The 20,171-nt window shown below is 40.9% G+C and overlaps 3 protein-coding genes across 5 annotated transcripts; 1 reads left to right on the top strand and 2 right to left on the bottom strand.

Annotated features, from left to right (window-relative positions):
- Window positions 1-671: 671 nt before the first annotated feature.
- Window positions 672-1,783, bottom strand: LOC105894286 (transcription factor HES-5-like). The gene is made up of 2 exons (XM_031566678.1): window positions 1,701-1,783; window positions 672-1,587 (listed from the first exon to the last, which is right to left on the bottom strand). The coding sequence occupies exons 1-2, from the start codon at window positions 1,761-1,763 to the stop codon at window positions 1,171-1,173; spliced, it is 480 nt and encodes a 159-aa protein (XP_031422538.1). The 5' UTR covers window positions 1,764-1,783; the 3' UTR covers window positions 672-1,170.
- A 1,875-nt stretch (window positions 1,784-3,658) lies between these two features.
- On the bottom strand, window positions 3,659-5,317 carry LOC105894291 (transcription factor HES-5-like). The gene is made up of 2 exons (XM_012820773.3): window positions 5,115-5,317; window positions 3,659-5,001 (listed from the first exon to the last, which is right to left on the bottom strand). The coding sequence occupies exons 1-2, from the start codon at window positions 5,175-5,177 to the stop codon at window positions 4,585-4,587; spliced, it is 480 nt and encodes a 159-aa protein (XP_012676227.1). The 5' UTR covers window positions 5,178-5,317; the 3' UTR covers window positions 3,659-4,584.
- A 5,052-nt stretch (window positions 5,318-10,369) lies between these two features.
- On the top strand, window positions 10,370-19,799 carry LOC116220218 (draxin-A-like). Of its 3 annotated transcripts, none has more exons than XM_031565548.2 (7): window positions 10,370-10,500; window positions 15,591-16,048; window positions 16,342-16,505; window positions 17,353-17,470; window positions 17,564-17,659; window positions 17,834-17,923; window positions 18,168-19,799. In XM_031565548.2, the coding sequence occupies exons 2-7, from the start codon at window positions 15,628-15,630 to the stop codon at window positions 18,278-18,280; spliced, it is 1,002 nt and encodes a 333-aa protein (XP_031421408.1). In that variant the 5' UTR covers window positions 10,370-10,500; window positions 15,591-15,627; the 3' UTR covers window positions 18,281-19,799. The 3 variants fall into 3 exon arrangements, with proteins under 3 accessions (XP_031421408.1, XP_031421407.1, XP_031421406.1); XM_031565547.2 differs by having other exon boundaries at window positions 16,339-16,505; window positions 17,356-17,470; XM_031565546.2 differs by having other exon boundaries at window positions 16,339-16,505.
- Window positions 19,800-20,171: the final 372 nt, after the last annotated feature.

Raw genomic sequence — 20,171 nt, 5'->3', positions numbered from 1 at the left:
ATGGGTGGAAGAATCTACGATCCGCGTACCGGAAGTAATTCTAATTGATGATAGGTTAAGATCAAGTCACCTGACCGGAACAGTAAAAACTATTTTTTTGATTGGCTAATACGAGGACCTTTACTTTTTGGTTGAGCTACAATGTCGATTGCCTGACATTTAAACAATAATTTTTTTTTCATTATTCTGTGACTTTTAATGTTGTTCTCATTCTGAGATAGAACTCTGAAATATTCTAATTTACATGTGTTAGGGTGAAGCCACTCCCATATTATTGACTACTCACTGTTTATGTGTAAATTCATCATATCCAGGTTATCAGACAGTAGGGGTGTAATATTCATTTCACAGATCATTGGAAAATTATTCAATGAAACATTTTATCTGATTTGTCTTTCGTATTTATTGTCCAAAAGCAATTAAAGCTCTCAAATTTCACACAATAATTTACAACAATCTTGAATGTCAAGAACTTTCACAAAGTTTGTTTTCAAATGTTTCCTCAGGAAACACAGTACTCTCCAATTAGAGAGGGTAGGACATATTACTCAAAAAGAGTACATACTGCTAACATGGCAGGAAAAATATGAACACATGAAAACACATGTAATTTCAGATATTGCACACAAATATGCTAAGGAATATGGTACAGAACAATATTCTCGTTTGCATTAAATTCACTTCATCCTTCTGCATAAATGGATAGCTTCATAGAAGTTATAATTGTAGTTCTGGAACTCACTTACACAAAATGAGCCATAAATGTACGACAATCTTGAATGTCAAGAACTTTCACAAAGTTTGTTTTCAAATGTTTCCTCAGGAAACACAGTACTCTCCAAATAGAGAGGGTAGGATATATTACTCAAAAAGAGTTATAATTGTAGTTCTGGAACTCACTTACACAAAAAAAGATAAAAGATATACAGAGTTCTTCATGTCACCAAAATAAGAGCTTTTTTCAAATGAAAGCATCTCATAAGAAAATTGGCAATAAAAAACACTTTCTGTCATGGAATAGACTTTCCATTCGTGAAAGCAAATCATAATATTTCTACACGTGTAGAATAGGAGGGACACAATCCCTACATCATTAGAATTACTGTCCATGTCAGTCACAGACTGACAAGAGGAATTCTGTTGGTCAACAGTAAGAGAGTCCACATGGCTCTACCAGGGCCTCCAGAGTGCAGTGCAGCATGGAGTTTTCTCTTTGCTGCTGCTGTGGCGGACTGGAGAGCTGGGCTGAGGCTGGACTCTAGTGCTCTTGTCCACTGCAGGCAGCATGTGTAGGAAGTGACTCAGCAGTCTTCTCTGGGACTGTGTCTGCACCTCACACTGGGACAGGAAGTTGACAGCTTCCTGCATGCACCTGGAGTAGCCCTCATTGGCTGCAGTGGAGCAGGTGGAGGGATGCTGCTGCTGCTTCTGTTTCAGGAAGTGGACAGTCATCTCCAGGATGTCAGCTTTCTCCTGCTTGGAGTCTGGATGCTGCCTCAGGAATTCCTTGTCCAGTATAGTCTTGAGATGCTCAATGCTGCTGTTGATGCGATCTCTGCGCAGTTTCTCAACCAAAGGCTTTCTCAGCTGGAATGACAAAAGGGGAAGCAGTTTAGATACTGATCTAGCATTCAGACAGATCCAACAAACACTGATTAAATAATACAATATATTTTTCTATTAGAGAATTTTGTATTTACCTTATTATGCAGTGGTAGGTACTCTGTAGAGTTGGTCATGGGTACAGTGACAGTAGGTGCCATGGCTGTATCTCTGCTGTGGTCTCTCTGTAAAGGAGCTTGAGCTCTTCTGCTGACTGTCTCTCTCCTCCTCCTATTTATCCTCCCAGATCTCCATATGAATGTGTGGGTCTTGGGTTTGCTGGAGGTTCTCACAGTCTGCAGCCAATGGGAGAGCTTGGGGTGACAATGAGCAATGGAGACCTGCCACATGTCCAATAAAGTGAATTTGTCTCAGGGGACAATGAGCAGCGATTAGAGCAGCAGGTGGAGGAGGGGTGTCTGAACGTGTGTGTGCGTGCGCACGCGCGTGTCTGTGTGTGTGCACTCGCGCATGTGTGTGGATGTGTGTGTGTGTCTGAGAGATAGAGAGACAGAGAGCAAGTGTTTATGTGTATTACAGTGGCACAGAGACTGTAGGAGAAAGAAAGACTCTACAGTATTAAAACTAAAGCACAAATATTGCATAGTGCATCATTAAGTAGTTGTCACCACTTCAAATAATTATACAAACTCACATATGATCAGATTTGGAATAGGAGACATGAACAGTGAATGTGTTTTAGAAATGGATATAGAAATACAACAAAGATACAATTTAAATGACCTCAGATTGCAGTAATGGAATTTCTTTGCAATTTCACTCTACTTCAATACACAAAAGTTGCACAGTAGTCATAATATCAAAGCCACTTTCCCAGGGCATGTGCTGCCCCAAACTGAGGCCTTAAGGTGTGTTCATGATGTGAAAGACACTGGGACTGGGACTGCTCTCTCAGGAGCTTTCCCACACTCTGCCCATTCAGGCTAACACAATAAAACACTCCCTGGACAATAGAAGTGTGTCTGGTTAAATGCTAATGAGGCTCTCTGTCAACTACGTCACAAGAGTCCCCTGTGTACAGAAGGGGTAATAAGTGGTCTTTAAACCCCACAACACACAACAACACATTTCGTTGTGTATCTAATGCACAATGACAAATAAAGTCTATTCTTCTATTCTACACCCAAATATTTAGCTGCTCTTTCTTATCATGTTACATTTCAATTCAAGTAATTTCATTTGCCAGTGACCACAAAGAAGTGTGTTGAATTGAATGTAACATTTAATTTCAGGGAATGTAATGAAAATAAAATGACCCAAGAGTAAGCCATGCTAAGTTTTCTTCACTGAAAGTGCCAGTATGTATTATCCTACTCAAATACAGGACAGTGACATGAGGCAGTGGATCAGTGTTTCATTAGTAGAGCGTGCAACTAATCGACTTGAATTCAAGGATCTGCCCTCTCCAGTATAGTCATTTAATTCTCTGTACACCTCGAAAGATCAAATTAACAGTTCACCTCAGAATCTGTTTAACCTTTGTACTTTTTTGTTTCTGTACTGATTTATTTACCAGTAATAATCGTTGAATTATATTCCTGCACTTTGCAGAAAAAACAGCTTCTATAAATAGTTTATGTGTGAAGATGTTACTTTTACTGTTGCTCTCATTCTGAGATAGAACTCTGATGTCACTTTTACTGTTGCTCTCATTCTGAGATAGAACTCTGATGTCACTTTTACTGTTGTTCTCATTCTGAGATAGAACTCTGAAATATTCTAATTTACATGTGAATATGTTAACCTGATCAACAATGGGTGGAAGAATCTACGATCCGCGTACCGGAAGTAATTCTAATTGATGATAGATTAAGATCAAGTCACCTGACTGGAACGGTAAAAACGATTTTTTGATTGGCTAATACCAGGACCTTTACTTTTTGGTTGAGCTACAATGTCGATTGCCTGACTTTTAAACAATCGTTTTTTTTTTTTTTTTTTTTTTTTTTTCTGTGACTTTTAATGTTGTTCTCATTCTGAGATAGAACTCTGAAATATTCTAATTTACATGTGTTATGGTGAAGCCACTCCCATATTATTGACTACTCACTGTTTATGTGTAAATTCATCATATCCAGGTTATCAGACAGTAGGGGTGTAATATTCATTTCACAGATCATTAGAAAATTATTCAATGAAACATTTTATCTGATTTGTCTTTCGTATTTATTGTCCAAAAGCAATTAAAGCTTTCAATTTTCACACAATAATTTATGACAATCTTGAATGTCAAGAACTTTCACAAAGTTTTTTTTCAAATGTTTCCTCAGGAAACACAGTACTCTCAAAATAGAGAGGGTAGGACATATTACTCAAAAAGAGTACATACTGCTAACATAGCAAGAAAATTATGAACACATGAAAACACATGTAATTTCAGATATTGCACACAAATATGCTAAGGAATATGGTACAGAACAATATTCTCTTTTGCATTAAATTCACTTCATCCTTCTGCATAAATGGATTGCTTCATAGAAGTTATAATTGTAGTTCTGGAACTCACTTACAGAAAATGAGCCATAAATGTACGACAATCTTGAATGTCAAGAACTTTCACAAAGTTTGTTTTCAAATGTTTCCTCAGGAAACACAGTACTCTCCAAATAGAGAGGGTAGGACAAACTACTCAAAAAGAGTTATAATTGTAGTTCTGGAACTCACTTACACAAAGTGAGCCATAAATATAGATACATCCATGGTCTATAAAAGATATACAGAGTTCTTCATGTCACCAAAATAAGAGCTTTTTTCAAATGAAAGCATCTCATAAGAAAATTGGCAATAAAAAACACTTTCTGTCATGGAATAGACTTTCCATTCTTGAAAGCAAATCATAATATTTCTACACGTGTAGAATAGGAGGGACACAATCCCTACATCATTAGAATTACTGTCCATGTCAGTCAGAGACTGACAAGAGGAATTCTGTTGGTCAACAGTAAGAGAGTCCACATGGCTCTACCAGGGCCTCCAGAGTGCAGTGCAGCATGGAGTTTTCTCTTTGCTGCTGCTGTGGCGGACTGGAGAGCTGGGCTGAGGCTGGACTCTAGTGCTCTTGTCCACTGCAGGCAGCATGTGTAGGAAGTGACTCAGCAGTCTTCTCTGGGACTGTGTCTGCACCTCACACTGGGACAGGAAGTTGACAGCTTCCTGCATGCACCTGGAGTAGCCCTCATTGGCTGCAGTGGAGCAGGTGGAGGGATGCTGCTGCTGCTTCTGTTTCAGGAAGTGGACAGTCATCTCCAGGATGTCAGCTTTCTCCTGCTTGGAGTCTGGATGCTGCCTCAGGAATTCCTTGTCCAGTATAGTCTTGAGATGCTCAATGCTGCTGTTGATGCGATCTCTGCGCAGTTTCTCAACCAAAGGCTTTCTCAGCTGGAATGACAAAATGGGAAGCAGTTTAGATACTGATCTAGCATTCAGACAGATCCAACACACACTGATTAAATAATACAATATATTTTTCTATTAAAGGATTTTGTATTTACCTTATTATGCAGTGGTAGGTGCTCTGAAGAGTAGGTCATGGGTACAGTGACAGTAGGTGCCATGGCTGTATCTCTGCTGTGGTCTCTCTGAAGAGGAGCTTGATCTCTGCTGCTGACTGTCTCTCTCCTCCTCCTATTTATACTCCCAGATCTCCATATGAATGTGTGGGTCTTGGGTTTGCTGGAGGTTCTCACAGTCTGCAGCCAATGGACGAGCTTGGCAGATCACTGGGAAACTGTGAGCGGCCACATGCTCATTGTAGGGCTTAGTGTCTGGAGGACAATAAGCCTGTCCCGAGGGAGCAGGTGGAGGGGTGCGGTGGGTGGGGGCGGGTGTCGAATGTTTCACATGGTGCCCTGTGAATCTGGGAAACCAGTGACCTCGTAAAGTAATCAGAGCTGGCTGTCTGGCGTTGGGACGATACTTCTTGTATCAGGTTTCTCAGCCCTTACAGTCTGAAGAGCCTTCATAAAAAAGTCAGCCAAGTCATGTGCTTGGTAGTTAAGAGGAAAATGTATTCATTTATTCAATTTTTTTTAATTTTGATACATTTTTCTCTTAAGGTTGTTTTATGTTAATTTCTTCACATGGTTAATTTAATTGAGAAATTATATTTCCAAAATGAATGTGATGAATATAATTGATCATTATGTAATGCCACCCATCTTCATGAATGGAGCATAAATAATTGGTTAACCCATACTGTATGTGTGTAATGGCTCTAACTGTCTTACTGTCGTTCTACTGGTGAACTAATTCCTCTACAGTTACCACAGCACTCTTCATCTTCACTCTTCATCAGCTTTCTGTTTTCAGGGTCAAAGAAGTTTCAGCACACTTTCACTTTACACTCCAGTACCCACATACGTACACACACACACACACACACACACACACACACACACACACACACACACACACACACACACACACACACACACACACACACACACACACACACACACACACACACACACACACACACACACACACACACACACACACACACACACACACACACACAGAGACACACACACACACACACACACACATTCATTGGATCTTTCTCACACAGAACAATCCACCCTAACTCCCCACCCCACCCCCAGGCACACAGCTGGCTGCTGGCTGCCTCTCGGTCACACGCTCCTCGTGCTCCCGGCGAACGTGGGAGCGGCCGGCCCGAGCGCCTTCCCCCATTTAAGCACTACCCACACTGAGCCGGCCTTACAAAGGAAGCGTGCCCCAGTCACACAAAGCTCAAGCGGCCACGGGCTCCTCTCCCAGCACAGGCAGCCAGGCAGGCAGGCAAGCAGACAGACAGGCAGGCAGACAGACAGGCAGGCAGGCAGACAGACAGGCAGGCAGGCAGGAAGGCAGGCAGGCAGGCAGGCAGGCAGGCAGGCAGACACATACACCATCTGGATGGCTCAGGCCCCACACCCTGCAGGGATGAACTGAGATTTGATCACAGTTTCTGAATGAGGAGGAAGCAATGGAGAACATGAGGAGGCATACGTACATGAAGATGTATTTCAGTTATGTATGTTCAGTTATTACACTTCTTGCTTTTTCCACAAAGAAGTACCAATAAGTCCTTTTCAATTTCCTGATTCAACTTATCTGACATGCATCAGGATTCTTTACAGAAATCAGTATTCTTCGATAAAAAGTATTGAATATTTTTGTAACTGCCTTTTTCTTCACTTAAGTATATTCTTCATATTAAGGCAATGAAAAATCAACTGTATTAACTATGTATGTAACAGAGTGTGTGTGTGTGTGTGTGTGTGTGTGTGTGTTTGTGTGTGTGTGTGTGTGTGTGTGTGCGCGCTTCTACTTTTGCATGGAACCCAAGTTCACTGTCTCTGTCTGAATTCCTCCAAATTTTCAGCAGATGTTTGACAACACTTTCCCACCACATTTCATTTCCACAAGTGCCACTGCACTGAGGTATTCACTGATCTACGGCTCCCAAACACACATTCCCAGGCCCTACCACACCCCTTGATTGGCAGCAGGCATTTAAAGCACTGACTCCCACCTGCTCTCTGGGTTTAAGGGCCATTGTGCTCCTCTCAGTCGAGAGCACACTATTGTCGCAATGGTGCTTTCCAATTGGCCAGAAAGTGTGAGAACGTGCATTTCATTAAATGCTGATAGAATCCGTATATATATATACGACCAGACAAGGAAACTGCACGGTCAGGAAACTTAGACTTCTTCAAGCTATCTTTGGACACACACACAAGAAACTAGTCACTGCTTCATCATGAAGGATCTTCAGAAACGGTAAAAACTGCTCTTATGATACCAACTATATTTTCAAATATGTTACTCAGATTAAGAAGTTTATCTGATGCATTGCTCCTGTTAACACCCTCTGTAACCTGTTTGTGTGTTGTTGTTGTTGTGCAGGTGTAAGATCATGAGCCTGGAGAGGAAGTGTACAGACAGCGTGGAACGTCTCCGGTCGGCCCTGGAGGTCCAGCTCCACAACGGCATCTCCAGCGCCGACATCTGGGACAGGACCGTGTCCTTATTCAGTGTGAAGAGGACGCCGCTCTTTTCCAACGGCTACTCCAAATACTCCAGAGACACGCTGCGCTTCTTCCCGTCGGCTGCCGAAGACGTGGCGCCGCTCAGCGTTCAGTAGGGACCTCGTGACCCAGCAGACCATACAAGGATAACCAGACTTTACAAACAACTGGCTTTAAACACCTGATCTTGTCCTCCATAGCAGCTGTGATGCTGACTGAAGTCACTGTGAAGTGATGCTGAGTGTTCTAACTGGCCTGTTTCAGGGGTGCAGAGCTTACCAGCGGAGATATTTCATTTTATATTCAGACTGTGCCCAATTTGAAGAAGGATTTTACATTTTTTGCACTGAGGCAGGAAAAGTTGTATATTTTTTTAACTGTTGCTATTTGAACACATAGGTCTTTTGTAAAGACATACGCTTGTTTTATTGTAATTTGTGCTCTTTGTGGGCTTCACGCCAGTCCTTAAGTGGGCTATGAAACTTGAATTTTTCATTTTGTAAGAGCAGGAAAGTGCTCAGTTTAACTATGCAGAATAATGAGTGTACGGGATTTGTACACAGATGTTAAGAGTTTGCTCTTGTATGCAAGCCATATTCCTTGATATAGAGGAAAGAAATGTTATGTATGTGCAAATATGCATTTTTAGTGTACAGATTTCATTACAAAGAAAATAAATGTCAGAAATGATTACACACTTGAGTCTATGTGTTTACTTTTGATATTTGATGTGCATTAGCTGGTGCATTGCTCTGTAGGGCGTTCCATTTGACCTTGAGTAAAGCTGACGAAACTTTGCGTTCCTGGCAGGGACTGTGAGTGTGGTCAGTGTTTGGAGACTTTCATCATGTCATGACAGATTTGAAATTCCATGGGGTTATGCCAAAGAAAAAACAAACATGGCTTATCTCTCAGGCTCTTGGTTCTTTACTGCCTTGCGTGACTTCTCAGCTCTGATGCTGCAATGGTGTGAAATGGAGTCTGTGGTGCCACAGGCAGAGATGCATAGAGGGACAGAGCAAAGATGAGCCCTGGGAGAGAGACACACAGAGTGCCAATGTGATATTATCCACTCACTTGACTCTCAGATGGTGATGTAAAGGCCAAGTAAGGCCAAATGGACCTCTGACTTGAGGTGCCACAGGAGCTGGTCTGCAGTGCCACCTGTAGGACATACAGGGGAATTACACAAAGTTAGGACCATGTAGGTTCAACAGCAATACAACTATCCCTGTAAACATTATAGTTGAAGATCAATATGACAGGGGCATATTTGAAATACATAAATTAACACTACATTAATTAACATAAAAGTCCTGCCAAAAGGCTAAATCAATGGGTGAAAGTACTCTATCTATCTGAAAATAGGCTACTTTAGTTTAGTGTAGCTAGTTTTACACATTATGTACCCTTCTCAAGAAAGTCCCAGGTGTGTTTTTACATAATTGTAAGAAAGCGCATCATGGTTTTTAGTTTTGTTTTGAGAGATAGGTCCTTGTCACTTTCAACAATGCAAGTCCTTATAAAAGTATCAATACAGCGCAGAAGATAGATAGATACCTTAATTTATAGAAGTTAGAAGAACAAACAGAAACAGAAACCTTCAGGTGTTTTTAGTCTCGTCTCTTGGCACAAACAGACCTCTGACCAGCAGGCATGACTCATCCTCAAGCACTGGCAAGGGATGAAATAAAGCCGTCTATTGTCTATTTTTATATCTTGGTGCTTTTGTTATCGAACAACAGAATAAAAAAAATATGTTGGCTTAATATGGTAAATTGTATATATATATTTTTTTTGGTGGCCGATGACACTAAGTTCTCTGAAATGCAAGAAAGTACATCTGTTGCAGATTTGTCATAATAGAATGAATCCACATTATATTCCACACAAAAATGCAACTGTGGAATTCTGAATGCTACTTAATTTACCAGACAATTAGCTACAACAAGGAATAGTATTCTTTCGATTGTCACTTCTCAAAGAGGCATTGAGAAGTAAAGAACAGAGTGGATTATAACTACTGGAGTTGTGAATAATGGCACAGTCTCCGTCTAGAATAGCTTGTGCTTACATTAAACAAAGGTGATTTATTGGCTCAGGCCAAACCATGTTTGCTCCCCTCATGTTTGCTCCCCTAGAGGTGCGTGGTGCTCATTCCACCATGCCTCCCCTGGGTAAGTAGCCTCACTTGGGTAGTGGGGGTGGGTGTAATGCCCTAATGCCCCTCCACCCCACCATGTCAGATCTGACAGTGGTTGCTGTCACCAACCAATCCCATGTGCAGGTAGATCATGTGCACTGTGACAGCCTGGCTTCTCTTCATTAGTGTGCACTACAGATGCCAATGGAGATATGCAAGCAGTAATATCAGTGTTGGTAATGGCCACTGGACTGACCCCGAAACCCAAACATGAACCCATCACCTTTATGCCTGCACATACACTCATAATTCATTACGTGTGCATTGGAAGAGATCATTGAATATTTTACTCAGACTTGGCTACATGGCGTTCATGTTGTCTGTGAATATGATACATACTAAATAATCGGCTGTATAAATCAGCTCCCACTACTGCTGGGCATGTCCTTCCTCCTCCTCCTCCTCCTCCTCCTCCTCCTACTTCTCCTCCTCCTCCTTCTCTGATGTCACTGTTCTTGTGGTTTTCTGCTCTCTCGGCAGTGTGTGGCGACGGCACTCACCAGTTCGCCGGGCGCTCCACACATCACACACTCCCATCTCACTGTATCTGTGTTCTAGGATCCAGATTCAGATTCAGATTCAGATTCAGATCACTCCTTTCTGCACTCTGTTTTGTGACACAACTGGAACCTTCTGTATTGGGTATGTCATGTGCGCTCATTTACTCTTGCATGTGTTTGGGGGAAGAATGTTTGAAAATGTGATGTACTGACATCTGATCAGCATTTCTGTCTGCTGGTTGATGCAATGGAAAGTGGTTTCTTGTTTCAACTAGACTCATTTCACAATGAAATGTACTTGTAGAGCAGTTGTTCAATAGCTTGAAGTATTGCAGTTGTTTTTACACTTTTGTCTTGTGCTGAGATAACATTTAATAGGTAATAGTTGCCAAATTAATAATGCCTTGCGTGTATTCTGATCAAAGTTTAAAATAAAAAAAGAGAACTGTACATACAATAGTTGTAATACCGGGAGGAAAATTAGAGTGTTTTCGTTGTCCTTAAATGCATTAATCATATCAAAGTTTATATACTGATAAAAAACCTAGAGTAAAGAGGATTTTTTAAATCACATTGAAGCCGGTATGTATGCCTGAGGGAATCCATTTAGACAAAAAGCACAGCAAGGGATCGTGCATTTAAAAGAAAGTGTAGCAGAATGATACTGCTTTGAGTGTAATGATTACCATAAATGTGCTAATTGACTGCACTGAGGCAAAGCTACAAAAGGGTGAAATTACCATAATGCTAGACCACCACATTCGCTGACATGTCGTGATGTGATAACAATAAGAGGAATACGAAATAAGTTCTACATTCAATGAATAGTCTGCATGATTTAAAGGTTATTGTGAATAAGACAATCTTTTTCTCTAAGATACTAAAAAGCCTGCAGCTTTTCAGCACAACACACTGAGTAATTGAACTGAATGAGGTGTCTGGGTAGATCTAACATTTCCACCCGTAATGAGGATATCAGCATTGGATCTCCCTAGGGCACAGAAAAAGACCTTCAGTGTAAGCAGCAGCTGTCAATCATGCATGCACAGTATGGCATCATTCATAAATCCCACACTCTAATTACTCTATTTTTGACAGTTGTATTTACCAAGGACCAAGCAAAGCAATCTGACAGGAGATTTGACATATAATGATTAGTCTGTACATTTATTTTCTATTGCATATGTCTCTCCAGGCTGTTCAGTTTTCAAAAGCATCGTTGAATAACACAGCATACTTTCTTTTCTCCATGTATCTCCACAGTTGCCTATAGCAGGTAGACTATGAATTTATGACGTCTATGAATCTGTTAAAGTACCAAAAGGGTTATCTGGGCTCATTTACTTGAGATCAGTTGTATAATTGCGCATTCAGAATTAGATATAAAAAGAAAATGGGTGAAATTGAGATAGCTGAGATAGTTGATCCACTTCAAAGTATAGTTCAGCCACTTGAACATTTTGTCATCCTCTGCTCATCCACGGCCTGTGTCAGAATTCTTCTTTTCTGATGAGGAATAAAACAGGTGGATAGCCCGAGTGTGTCATTCTAGAGTGTAGCTCTTTTTCTAGACTTTGGATATGAGTGGCAGCTAGTTGACTAGCTAGTCATTGACTGTTGTGCTACTCTGAAAACAAAACAAAAAGTGATGGTAATTTCTGTGAGGAGCATGAGAAGGTGATCTTTCAGAATTTTGACAGGATTACCACTTTGAAACTTCTCTGAGGAACCTGTCCGCTGTTCAGGGCTACACTAGATGTATTCCTTTGATTCATAACTTATAAAGCAGAACAGGGGATCAGTGAAAAATGTCTGCTATCAAATATATATGTCAGATTAAACCTGAAGCTATTGAGCCCTCATAATCTATGTGACTTCTTTATCCTAAGGATTGTCCCTGACTAAACTTAAAGACCATCAAAAGATGGGTTTTGCCAAAATATTCAAAGACAGATTAAACCAATATGCCATGAGTATGTTTCTACTAGTGATGTTTAGTTAGGGTGGCTCAGTGTCCTAACAGGACTGTTGCTTGTCTGGGAGGCAGCGCAGGCTTTAGAAATTAGTTCTATCCATCCCCTCAGTAATTCTAATCCATTTGGAGGAAAATCCCCCTCTTTCCCCCAGCCCCTCTCACCAGGCTCACCCTCCCCATTTCCACGATCTTCAAACAGGCTCACTTTTGTACCTTTCTCATATATATTTCAGTGTAAGCATCCAGCCTAAATGCACTGAAGAAATGCCAAGTGCAGCTTGGCATTGCAGAAGACATAGTTTTGTAGTGTCGCTAATCTCCAAAAATGATAATGTGGATAGCTTGAGCCAAACACTAGTGTGTGTGCAACTATGTAGACAGTGGAAAAGGGCACTGTGTGATTAATCCAGGCTGTGTTATTCTGATTCGTGTAGCCTACTCTAGCTGTCAGCCATTGTTATGTTCCCGAGATCTGGGAAAAAAAGAAAGTAATTTCTGCATGTTTAACTCGTGTGTATGAATTACAGTCTTGCAACCTGAATCTCATTTAGTTCTCTACAAATTAGCTTTTTCCTATCATTCAAATGGCAAGACAGGACGCAATTTATTAGTATAGCACATTTCATGCCTGAGGGAAAACCAAAATCAACACATAAATACAAAAAGACATACAATTGTAAAACTGAAATGCAAAACAGATAAGTAAACCAAATTTTACATATTCACAGTTTTACATATTTTACCTTACATAACATTATTAACTTGTGAATTACTGTGAATAAGTTAAATGTATCAGGAACGCCAGTCTCTGTTGTTAGATTTTCATCACGTTCTTGACTGGCCTTGTCTAAAATATTCAAACAGTATAATGATGCTAAAATCTAAATGCTGAAGTCTCCCAGGGGCGATAACAACTCTCAGCATCTATGACTTTGAATGACAGTGTCTTCTAACTGTGAATATCTAAAGGTACATTGCCAATGAAGAGTGCCAGAGGCAATGTGGAGCTGCTCATCCAGTAAACAAGGCAGAGGGCCCAGAGGAACCCCACACCTCTGTCATCCTCTCTTCATACCTCACCTTTAATGACCCATCCAATTAATATGTGTGTGTGTCTGTGTGTGTGTGTGTGTGTGTGTGTGTGTGTGTGTGTGTGTGTGTGTGTGTGTGTGTGTGTGACAGCGACACACACACAGAGGGAGAAAGAGAGAGAGTGTCTGTGTATCAGGGACGTGCGGTCCTATGAGGCAGGTGAGGCAGAGCCTCATCTTGAAAAGTAAAAAAAAAAAATTATAAAATAAAATAAATATTGATATTTCTCTACTAATCTGTGGTATAGGTGTATTTTCTGCATGATTCCAATCATTTCGAGCATTTTTATAATCAAAATCGCTGAATTCGCTGAATTTGCGCATGTCCTATTCAAAAAGACGGGAGAAAACAAGGGACGTGCGGTCAAGTTAGGCACCATGTATTGTCTATGGGAGCTAGTGAGGCAGTGCCTCACCTAGGATTGCGCAATCGCTCCAAACTGGGTTTTGCGCATGCGTGCGCATGCGTAGAACCTTTGAGCTGAGCTCAAAACGCATTGAAAAATCATGTAGGTGAGGCACACAGTACCTCTGCCTCAATAAAGGGGGCGTGCGAGAGCGCACCTGTCGGGGTTATGCTGGGAAACGTTGCTCTTCTTCTACACTTCTACTTGACGGCGAAAATGGAAGATTTTATTGCTAAGCTGAAGCAGTTCTCAAAACTGGACTTTCAGTCCAAACGTGAAATGATTAATAATGGGAGACCAATGCCGGAGTTAAAATGTATGCTTCAAGCGACGGGACAGAAGATAACTCGATCGACTCGATCGAAATTGCTTTGAACATGTTTGGAACCTCAAGAATAAATTTGGTTTTGAACTTACAGCGGCAGCTCCGTTGATTTCCCATTATTTCTCTTGGGATTGTTTTATGTCTATGTGAAGCCATTTAACATCACTCAAGTGGTTGTGATCACTTGGAACCCAAGACTGCTTTTTATTGGTGAGCTGATTTTGAGAAATGAAACTTAAATTGTAGGTAAGTTGTGTTTCCTGGTTGCAATGGTTATCCTGTTGCTACGTTAGCTAATTAGCTGGCTAAGGACACTTAATAACCTTACGAGTTAATCGGAAGAGTTCAATTTGCATGAAATGATAGCTGGTTATCTAGCTGATGTTATAGTCTCTTCGATTTAACTCTTAAAATTATAATGGGAAAAGGTAGAAACCCTCAGGGTGCTTGTGCAACTTCGTAAGAAAGAGTTCATATTCAGGAGTTCATATTCATGAGTGCATAATATTTACACATGAGTTCATCACAAGCTAGCAGCTGCCTACTGTATGCACCTTACCTATGTGTGTGTAAAGAATGCTGATATGAAAAACAACCAGTAGTCAATGTGAAAGCTGCCAATTGAATGGTGATCTTAGATACTCTATCGTAAAGGCGCCTATTAACGCCCCAGCTATTAAAAACATTTATAGATCGAAAAATCTTTAATCAATCAATCTTACATATTTCAGTAGCGGTGGGTGTCTAGATTAGGACTGGTAACTTGTTTGGATTTCAACTGAAACGTGTTTTCAGTTTTTTTTCCGTTGTGTAGACCGACGAGCAAAATTAGCTGATACAGGAGGTGGACCCATTAACAGCCTTTCTGTATATATGTCTATGGAAAGCTCTATGACCCTCACAATTTCTCGTTGCGAAATCGAATTCGTGCAGTTCGTTCCATGAGGGTTTGTACACACAGAAATAAATCGCTGTCTAGTACACTAAATAACGCTGTACTGCAATTTTTTACACACATACAAGTTAAATACCCCCTTTGGGTAGGAGCGTATGGTGTTTAAAAGTAAACCCGTTATCCTGGTTGATATAGAAATCAATATTAAGTAACATGTACCTGCGTGAGGCTGTTAATAGGTTTCGGGCGTTAATAGGCGCCGTTACTAAATTGGGTTTATGTATTTGTAAATTTGACTCTGAAAAAGTCAGTGCCTCACCAGCCACGAACCTCACTGCACGTCACTGCTGTGTATGTATATGTTGGAAAGTGTGTGTGTGTTTGTATATGTATATGTATATGTGTGTTTTAACCCAGATACTAAATTTCACACAGTGCATACAAAATGTGTGAACATCCTTTCTGATTTTTTGTTGTGTATTCTGTGCTCATGAGGAAGCAAAACTAATTGGATTAAATTGAATACCATCCCTTTGCAGAAGACTGTGCAAACACTAAGAAGCCGTCCTGTTCGAAATGAGGGCCGTCACCTGGTGCTTCTTCTCTCCCGTCCTCCTCGCTACGCTCACCATGATGCATAGTGACAAGGCTCAACCTGTGAAGACTGAAAATGGGCCAGTAGTCAGCCATGGCTTTGCCGTCCCCGCACAGAACACCGGCCCCTCTGCACACCGCAGCCTGCACAGGAGGAGACACCGGGGGCGCCGGGGAGAGGAGAGAGCTGTGCTCGCCCATGGAGGGTCTTTAGAGCCAGACTACTGGCCGCTGCAGGGAGGAGCAGAGGTAGAGGGTTTGACCCCCGTCAGGTTAGAGTTGGGCTCCAGCGCGTGGGGTGACACAGGGGGAAGTGAAGGCTCAGAGGAGAGACCACATGGGCACAACGTGGGACACAAAAGGAGGCATGGAGGAGACTGGCACCGACCTAAACATACTACAGGTGAGACCCTTCGGCACCACTTTATGGAGAGTTTCTTATACACTATGTAATAATTAGTGTACTAATTGTGTAAATTGTACTTTGAACATACTGTTGTAGTAGTAGGCTATCTGCTACTAGTAAACTACCTGATTAACCTGAGAAGTGCATAGTATTATTTATTACTTACATAAATACATTCTATGGACACTTAATTCAAATACTACAAAGATTATTCCAAAGGGCAACTCGGAGTGTTCTTCTGGTCACTCTTGTTCAATCTCTTGTTTTTCCACTTCTTTTACTGTCAGAAGATGACTGTATTTGGAGGGAGAAGGGTTCTGCAAGAGAGCACAATCACAGCATTCATCCTTTAGACAGGCAGAAGGTCCTTGAAAGACCCAACTCTACCACATCAGAAACATCCATGATCAATGAAGAAAGGAATGCACAGTCCCCTCCACTCACCAAACCGCAGGTAATCAATACTTTTATGCTGCGATTAACACTTTAAAGAATATCAACTCATAGCTCTCATATTTACGTAAGGGATAATGTATTGTCCGGAGGTCATTATCCAAAAATAAATCCCGACGGGGCGAACAACACCCCGACGCACAGCGGAGGGGTGTTATTTCGTCCTGAAGGGATTTATTTTTGGATAATGACCGACGGACAATACATTATCCCGCTTATTATACGGTTACTTGCCAAAAAATATAGAAGACATTCCTCCAAAATACCTCTTTTTAATGATTTAGTTGCCGTTTCATGATTTCCGCTAAGAAATAAATAGTTCTTCAAGCAAATAGAACTTTTAAGTTTCAGGTGTTGCGTAGCAACCCATTACTTGCTGACTTCAAATTACAATGAGTCTGTTACGTTAAATGACCGGACTACTTGCGGAATGATATGAAAGATGTGAATTAGAAGCAAAAAAAAACGTTGCCAATGACAGCGGTCAATATCTTTTCGCAGCGGTGAATATCAGGAAATATTCACCGGCGAACGTTGGGATGGCCCATTCAAATCAACGGAACTTTTTGAAACATTCTGAAGAGCCGTATAATAATTGTAAATAAAGGTCCATGATGATTGCATTTAGTTTTTAAAATGATATACATTCAGTAAGTCACAGTCACAAATGCTTTGGTTTGTGTTCACATTTTGACCCTAAATCCTTTTTAAATGGGTAGATATTCCATGATCAAGTTCAATGAAGTTCCATCATGTAGTGCTACTGACTTAGTTTTGTCCTGATATGTGCCAATGAAGTTCCATCATGAAGTGCTACTGATTTGATTGTGTCCTGATATGTGCCCCAGCAGGTTGAAGGAGAGGCACAGCGTGACCTGGCTCCCAGGCTGCACATGGTACTGTTTGATAAGACTGATTCTAAAGACACCAGGCCTCTGAATACTGGACCATCCCACACAAACACAGGTGTGTGCAGCGTATAGATACGTAATAAGCCCTTTATAAACATGGGCCTGGCACATTTAATGTCTCAACAGCAGTTTTCCGACTTGGTTTCAGACAAAGAAAATGCTTTGGAAGGGAAACGTGGAAATCAGACAGATACGGACAGAGGGACTACGGTACCATGTGATCACCATGTTGACTGCCCTCTAGGTCCGTCCATTTGATCTTATCTGCCTCCTTTTGTTCCTGTAGCTCATCTAACAGAGCAGGGTGCTAACAGAACACACGGTCAAAAATGTTCTAATTTCAGAGGGATTTAGGAAATTGTTTCACTGATTTAACTGTGCATTTAGCTGTGCTGTGATGTCTCTCTCCCTTTGCCAGGCTCCTGCTGTGATCTGAGGAAGCATATCTGTGAGGTTCACAACCGCAGCCTCAACAACAAGTGCTATGCTGACTGCATGTGTGAGGAGGGTGAGTTGCCTGGGTCCACCTAATGAATCTGATATCTCATAAGCCACCTACTCATAACCCTATGAGGATTATGTGGAATAACTCAAACCTATAACACCCTCAAGACATTTCTATAACATTAAGGAAATGATAAAGGTTATGATTATTAATCTTTGAAGTAGTATTTATAATAGAATTACTAATGCTTTCGAGAGAGGTGAATATGATTCATGCTTTTAATCTAACGTATTATTGCTCTCTGCAGGGTTTCGCTGCTACACCAAATTCCATCGAGATCAACGCGTGAAACAAAAGCGAGGCCGATGTGTAGATCCGGACACTGTGAACACAAATCTGGGGGCATTCATCACCGTCTGAACAAAGCTGTGAAACTCCAGCACAAGAATTACTGTAACCTCAGTAACTGACTGATTGATTTACTGTTCTCGTATGTATTGCATGTGTAGCCCTAAATACAGTAGCTTTCAAACGGAGCATCAGCTAATTCCCACAACTGAGTTGAAAGTGATTTTAAATAATTGTATGACTGAAAAGCACAACAGTGGTCTTACTTTAACCACAGTCAAAGTTGTCCGAATACATCTGTACTCTATGTCCTATATTTCTTTATCTTTGTCTAACTAACAGGTAATATCACACTATTTTGGACTCATTCCAATGATATCAGTCATCATAATTGGGCTTGTCATGTGAAGTTTATGTGTTGAGCATCCAGTTGCATACTGAATGGACTGGCTGATTTCTCAGTATTCTCTAAAGCCTTTGTGTGTTTAATTTTTCATTGTTTATGAGCAACACCAGCAAGCATGGGCCATTTCATTTCATCATGCTGTGGTTTGGGGACTGAATGTGAATTGTGCATAGCAAATCAAAGAGCACTGTTTGTGTCTTCGCATTATGAAGTGCCACAGGGGGTTTCTTCCTATCAAGGTCCAACAGAGACATTATTACACTCAAGGATCAGCGCCGCAACATGATCTAGCTCATTCATTGCTTTCTCTGCTTGCTTTGTTCCTTCTTTTTTTTCAGTGCAATCTCCACATAATCCGTGACAATTTCCACCGAAGACTGCAAAAGGGTGACAAAAACAAACAAATTAAAATGTAAACACGACATCTGTTTTGGGACTGGTGACTTGGAAAATATGCACAGTACCAGAGCTCCACAGGCCCCCACATCATAGATTTGTGGAGTGGACACAAAAGGAATGAGGAGACGACATGGGGGACTTCTCAATCCCCGTTGTTATTAAAGCATTAAATCTACCCCCATGGCTTCAAATCTTAATCATGCTGCCACTGGGCTGTGTGGCCAGCCATAATAATATCTCGCTCACTCTCTCTCTCTCGCCGCTATAAGGTTTAGAGAAAATCATGGGCCTGCCACAGAAGGAATACATTGCCCATGCATATCCATGACTTATCCCTCTGTAACCATCGCTATCAGACGGTGGAAACATGTGCTACATAGATAGATGGTCACCATATAACCCTTCATGAATACCAACCACCTCTTTTTGTAAGTCGTAATCTAGATAGACAAATGTTTATTCTATAGATGCATAGATTGAAGCTGTCACTCCCAAGGGGGCTGCTGTGGCACCAGAGAAAAACATGTGGTGGACATACTATTTCTTAACACTGTTGTATGTAAATTAGTATTAATTTTATTATTTTGGTATTTGTCTCATGTGAGAATATGATGTGTAGAGGCAGGGAGTTAATTGCTTATTATTAATGTATTACGCTACATTTTATATTGGATCATTTTCACTGATCACTTTCACTGGTGTTTGATCACAGTGGAATTGTTGTCTGAATATTTATCATAGATGTGTCATTTTGTGTTTTGTTAATAAACTCAATTTAACATGTTATACTCTCTGTAGTGTAAAGGCATGGAAATGATACGCTTGTATGTGGTTTGTGGTGGGTGGTGTTCTGCTGGTGTAGCAACACATTTTGACAGAATGGTAGAAATGCCAAAATATGGTGGTCAGTTTTACAAAGACTGCAAAATAACACAAGCACACTAATATGGTTAGTTTGTAATTTAAACAGACATATTTCATAATGTGACTAGAAAGGCTGTAAGATAACCAGTTAAAGTAACACTATGCAACAATTTGACACTTTTTGAGGTATGGTTTTATAGGCAACTACTTTTGGTACCATCCTCAAATAAATGTTGATAGCATATGTGAAGGACAGATAAACACCTGTGTCTTCCCCACTAGCCATCCAAGATA

The sequence above is a fragment of the Clupea harengus genome, chromosome 4, assembly GCF_900700415.2.
Source record: "Clupea harengus chromosome 4, Ch_v2.0.2, whole genome shotgun sequence".
NCBI lineage: Eukaryota > Metazoa > Chordata > Actinopteri > Clupeiformes > Clupeidae > Clupea > Clupea harengus.
Note: the sequence above shows the minus strand (reverse complement) of the source record. Positions and strands in the feature narration are given on the sequence as shown.